The 6,214-nt window shown below is 39.7% G+C and overlaps 2 protein-coding genes across 3 annotated transcripts in view; both read right to left on the reverse strand.

Annotated features, from left to right (window-relative positions):
* Nucleotides 1–500: 500 nt before the first annotated feature.
* On the reverse strand, nucleotides 501–1,292 carry LOC144960671 (uncharacterized). Its single transcript, XM_078893954.1, has one exon. The coding sequence runs from the start codon at nucleotides 1,290–1,292 to the stop codon at nucleotides 711–713; it is 582 nt and encodes a 193-aa protein (XP_078750080.1). The 3' UTR covers nucleotides 501–710.
* Nucleotides 1,134–6,214, reverse strand: part of LOC144960670 (uncharacterized) — a 20,678-nt gene continuing 15,597 nt past the window's right edge. The window contains exons 4-5 of one of the 2 annotated variants that reach the window (XM_078893953.1): nucleotides 1,753–5,585; nucleotides 1,134–1,667 (exon numbers count right to left, since the gene is read on the reverse strand). In XM_078893953.1, coding sequence (XP_078750079.1) covers nucleotides 1,664–1,667; nucleotides 1,753–5,585 — 3,837 coding nt within the window. In that variant the 3' untranslated portion in view covers nucleotides 1,134–1,663. Of the gene's footprint in view, nucleotides 5,586–6,214 lie in introns of both variants that reach the window. The other variant, XM_078893952.1, reaches the window with a different exon arrangement.

The following is a 6,214-nucleotide window of genomic DNA, read 5'->3' on the forward strand; positions in this document are numbered from 1 at the left end:
AGTCAATACCACGCTTTCATTTCAATACATATATGTATATGTATGTATATATTAATAATATATTAATGATAATAATAGTGACGATATAATAATAAATAATTAAAATAAAATAATATAATAATAAGTCAATAATAATAAATAATTAAAATACACTGGGCCATTATTAATCATATAAATAATAAAAACATTAAAATAACAAATATAATATGAAAAGAAAATAAAAAAAAACAGAATACATTAGAAATATGCAGAACTAATAAAATCAACTTAATATACAGGACTTCAAGTGTAGGTCGCGGTTTTCACTTTAATCATTATCATAAATAATATCATAAATACCAACCACGCCATAATTTACAAAAAGCCAGCAAATACACCTGAATATCAGGGACACTGTAAGTGAAGGTCAAATCTCACAAGATAAAAAGACTATAATATGATCCAACTGCACCCCCCCCCCCCCCCCCCCTCCTTCTTATTCTCCTGACATTTCACTCTCCTTTTTATATCGTCCTATTCCTAATCCTAACCTCAACTAATGTCTTTTACCTTCCCTTCTTCTTCTTCATCTACTCTATTATTCTTCCCTTCATCTTGTGCATATTCCCGCCTCTCCTTCTCTTCACCTTACTCCCCTATCCATCTTTCATCCTCCACCCTTTCCCCAATCCTCTTCTTCATTTTCACTATTCTCCTCTTCGTCTTCCACTCTATTCTCTACTCCCATCTTCCCCATTCTCTTCTTCCTTAATTTCCTTCTTCTCCTCTTTATTTTCTCTAATCTCTTTCTCTTCACCTTCCTCCCTATCCATCTCTTCATTTTCCACCATTTTCGCCGCTACACCATGCCTAATCTCCTCTTTATTTTCCCTAATCTCTTTCTCTTCACCTTCCTCCCTATCCATCTCTTCATTTTCCACCATTTTCTCCCCTATGCGCCTCATTTCCTCCCCTTTATCTTCCATTATATCAAATCCTTTAACCTCCTCCTCATTCCTTATCTCTTTCATTATGTAGTCAACTTCCTCAATTGATCTCATCTCTGCATTCTCCTTCCTCTCCTCGCTTCCTTCCCTCTTTACCTCCTGCTCAGATTCCATTCTCTCATCCTCTAGTCTTCCCTCCACTTCATCTTTCTCCAATTGTTCCTCATCTTTCTCCAACTGTTCCTCATCTTCCTCCACCGGTTCCTCATCTTTCTCCAACTGTTCCTCATCTTTCTCTAACATTTCCTCATCTTCCTCCAACTGTTCCTCGTCTTTCTCTAACCATTCCTCATCTTTCCCTAACATTTCCTCATCTTCCTCCAACTGTTCCTCATCTTTCTCTAACTGTTCCTTATCTTTCTCCAACTGTTCCTCATCTTTCTCCAACTGTTCCTCATCTTTCTCTAACCATTCCTAATCTTTCTCCAACTGTTCCTCATATTTCTCCAACTGTTCCTCATTTTTCTCCAACTGTTCCTCATCTTCATTCAACTGTTCCTCATCTTCCTCCAACTGTTCCTCATCTTTCTCTAACCGTTCCTCATCTTCCTCCAACAATTCCTCATCTTCCTTCAACTGTTCCTCATCTGTAGCCAACTGTTCCCTATCTTCCTCCAACTGTTCCTCATCTTTCTCCAACTGTTCCTCGTTTTTCATCAATTGTCCCTCATCTTCCTTCAACTGTTCCTCATCATTATCCAACTGTACCTCGTCTTCCTTCAACTGTTCTTTATCTTCCTCCAACTTTTCCTCATCTTCCTCCAACCGTTCCTCATCTTTCTCTAACATTTCCTCATCTTCCTCCAACTGTTCCTCGTCTTTCTCTAACCATTCCTCATCTTTCCCTAACATTTCCTCATCTTCCTCCAACTGTTCCTCATCTTTCTCCAACTGTTCCTCATATTTCTCCAACTGTTCCTCATCTTTCTCCAACTGTTCCTCATCTTCAATTAACTGTTCCTCATCTTCCTCCAACTGTTCCTCATCATTCTCTAACCGTTCCTCATCTTCCTCCAACTGTTCCTCATCTTCCTCCAACTGTTCCTCTTCTTTTTCCAACTGTTCTTTATCTTCCTCCAACTGTTCTTTATCTTCCTCCAACTGTTCCTCATCTTTCTCCAACTGTTCCTCATCTTTCTCCAACTGTTCCTCATCTTTCTCCAACTGTTCCTCATCTTCCTCCAACTGTTCCTCATCTTTCTCCAACTGTTCCTCGTTTTTCATCAATTGTCGATCATCTTCTTCCAACTGTTCCTCATCTTCTTCCATCTGTTCCTCATCTTCTTCCAACTGTTCCTCGTTTGTCTTCAATTGTCCCTCATCTATCTTCAACTGCTCCTTATCTTCCTCCAACTTTTCCTCATCATTCTCTAACTGATCCTCATCTTCCTTCAACTGTTCCTCATCTTTCTGCAACTGTTCCCCATCTTCCTCCAACTGTTCCTCATCATTTTCCAACTTTTCCTCATCATTCTCTAACTGTTCCACTTCTTTCTCCAACTGCTCCTCGTCTTCCTCCAACTGTTCCTCTTCTGTCTCCCCCTTTTCCTTATCTTCTCTTCTGCCCTCATAACTTCTCAGAACCCCAGCTTCCTCCTCTTTCAAGTTTTCTCCAGAATCATTTCTAACCTTCTCTTTCTCCTTTGTTCCCTCATTCTCTTTCATATCCTCCTCTGTTTCCATTTCCTCTCCGTCTTCACTTTCTCTCATTTCAGGACTTTGCATCATATCACCATTATCTCTTAATCTTTCGCCTACCTCTCCCTCATTTTCATCACTATTTTCGATCCCATCCACTTTCGAATTTCTACCATCATCCAGTAATTCTTCCTTTCCTTTATTTAGTTCTTCCATAATATCTTCTCCACTATTCTCACTTTCCCTCTCTTCCTCTTCTTTACTTCCTTCCATCTCCTCCTTTTTCTCTTCCCCTATATCATCTTCCTTCATATTCTCCTTTTTACTGCCCTCATTCCTTCGTTCTTCCTCTTTTCCATCATTCTCAACATCTTTGTCCCTGTCTTTCCCACTCCCTTCTTCCTCTTCAGAATCGGACACAGCAGAGATAGACACTGTCCACCCATCTATATCTTCGCCATCTTGAATATCTGCGTCGATATCAGCTTCATCTTTTTCTTCATCCACCACCTCCTCCTCCTCATCCACATTCTTTTTCTCAATACCCTCTCCATCATTATCATCTCTTACCTCCTTCTCCTCTTCTTTGTCATCACCGTCTCCAGCAAGATTCCCACAATATTTCAAAGATGACAAAATAGGAACAATCTCAAGCACATTTGGATCTTTTTCCACTTCCCTATCGGCAACATTGTCATCATTCTTACGACCTACACCACCATCCCCATTTGCAGATATCACACCACTAGCATCAACTTTATCATCAACACCACTATCCTTCTTCACCATTGCTTTGCCGAAAAACATATCAGGCGATGCCAACATATCTTCCACGAGTCGTCTTGAACTTTCTCTTAACGATTTCGAATCATCTGCCTTATTAATTACAACTTTTCCAACCTTCCCTTTTTGCATGACTGAATAAGACTTTTTATTCTCGTCTTTACTGTTATCATTATTATTATTACCATTACCACTGGTCCTGCTACTTTTCAAAGTTCTATGTCCTACAGTTTTCTGGAGAGAATTCTGAGGACGACAGGACGCTGATGAAGAATTTGACGATTTGACATTGGCAGACGATGGTTTTGATGAATGGGAAGCAGAAGTAGTAGAATTTCTGCTATTTGACTTAGAAGATGCCGTCGCTGTTGCTTTTGATGAGCTATATAAAGATGTCCTCGGAGGACCTTCTTGAATATCTATAATTTGAACATCATCGTCATCATCTTCGACATCATGAACCAAAACAGTGTTTTCCTTAACCCTCATCTTTTTATTATGGACTGAAGAACCCCTTACATTACCAGCACCTGAACCCCCGCTACCGAAACTATCCTCCGCTCTTCCACTTTGATAACCCGACAAATAGGCTTCGTAATCATTAGTCACTCCAGACGAAGACGATGACAACTTCTGGGATTGATGATGTTGATTATAACTCATTCTGGCTTTTTTACTATCAGGTGACGCCGTCGCGGAATCCTCCCCATTCTGACTCAATCGTTGCTGTCGTTGCTTTAACCTTTCACCTCTCGTTTGCTTCCCACTTTTGGGCATTACCTCAAGGTCAGCTGTGATCAGGTTTAAAACCTCGTCGTCCTCTTCTTCTCTCGACAGCCTCTTGAATCCTCCGATTAAACTCGGCATTCCGAACTGGTTTTGGTAGGAATTCTGATAATAATTCTGGGAAACAAAATTATTTCCATTGCTGTGTCCGGATTTACTTCCACTGCTCTTGTAATAGGATGACGAATTGTGAGTCACTGACGAGCGGGAATTGTTTCTATTATTTTCATCATCGAATAACGTAGCCGAGGATGGAAAAGGCGACGTTGACGATGAAGAATAAACAGTGGAGATCATTTTATCCCGATTAGAAACCAATTGTTTGTAGTAATTGTACATATTGTTCCCTTTCCCACCTGACGCACTGCTATGATTTTTATCATTATTATTATTATTGTGCAAAACACTGGTATTCCCTTGTCCCCGATGATGGCCACCTCTACTACCCGAATCATCTGAATCGACTGTTAAACCCATATCTCTCAGACTTTGAAGATACCTTTCCACGGCAGGATCATTATCCACGGACGAATACGATGTCTCATCCAATGACGATGACTGTTTAATATCCGGTACCAACGATGATGAAAATGACTGAGATGATAGTAACAACGATGGCCTTCTCCTTCCCCCACCCCCACCACTGCGTGGCTTTTTGGGTTCTATGACACATTCAAATTTGACTGGAGCTTTTCTCATTCGTTTCTTCGGTAGTTCACCATCCTCTCCCTTATCTCCTGATGACGATGTAGAAGTTGTTGTCACTGTTGCTGGAGGCGTTGTCGTCACTGCTGGTGCATTGGATGCTGTGTCTGTTGCAGTAAGTGATACTGTTGTTGTTGTTGTTGTTGTTGTTGAAAACTTTGGTAGTGGTGGTGGTGATGATGATGGTGCTGGTGTTGGTAGCAATGGCTGTGACAAACTGGATGTAGTATCAGAGTTGAAGGTTGGAGTTGTGGATGCTTTTTCCTCCTGTGTCTCTTGTGATTTTGGCACATCTTTCAGGGTTTCCAATTTATGTAGAACAACTTTGACGTCGTTTAATGGAATGTTTTTGTACTTGTCAACAGAGCTGTTTGTCATACAAGAAGAAGAAGAAGAAGAATCTTTTGGTAAAATAGATGTATCGGGTTGATTTGAAGGTTGGGAAGGGTCTGATACAGCATTGCTGATGTGAAGAGGTCCCTGATTGAAGCTTTTGTCTTTTTCTTTCTTCCGTTTGTGACCTTGAGGCTGATGTTTCAGAGGCCGGCCACGGTTCTGCTGGAACTGTTGTTGCTTTAGATGTTGCAGTTGGAGTTCATACTCTTCCCGGAAGGCATCTTTGTTGTCTTGTACTTGGTACAAATCTCCATTCATTACCTCCCCTTGTTCTTCCTCCCCTGTATTAGACTGAAAAAGATAAATAAATAAGTGTACTGGATTATAATAATAATAATAATAATAATAATAATAATAAGAAGAAGAAGAAGAAGAAGAAGAAGAAGAAGAAGAAGAAGAAGAAGAAGAAGAAGAAGAAGAAGAAGAAGAAGAAGAAGAAGAAGAAGAAGAAGAAATAGAATAATATAATCTCAATAATATATATGGAAACTGCGTATTACATATAAACGCTAACTTTCGTTGTTTTTGTTTTGTTTGGTTTTTAAGGGTTTTGCGGTGCTTGTAACACATTTAGGTCAAATCAGTGCCAGTAAAAAGAACGAAAATTAGATGGTAAAAACATTCTAGATATACAAAAAAGGACTTGAAGAAAAAGTAAGACAAAGGGGAATGGTACAAATAGGGAACAGATGTAGATTTCAAACGCACACTATCGGTGTACTTAGTGTGAGATCACCTAAAAGTCTCACCCACAGCAGCACAAGATCCCACAAAGAGGAATACACTCAAATGTTTACAAACCATATTTTAAAAATAACAAAATAACAGCATATAACAGAGAGATGATTTCCAAGGGAAAAAAATATCATCTCCCAAAATTATAACTAAATATTCGACTGTTTCCCTCCGGCCCGGGTCAG

Source organism: Berghia stephanieae, chromosome 15 (assembly GCF_034508935.2).
Source record: "Berghia stephanieae isolate SIO BIC M18660-M18661 chromosome 15, UCSD_Bste_1.3, whole genome shotgun sequence".
In the NCBI taxonomy this organism is placed as follows: domain Eukaryota; kingdom Metazoa; phylum Mollusca; class Gastropoda; order Nudibranchia; family Aeolidiidae; genus Berghia; species Berghia stephanieae.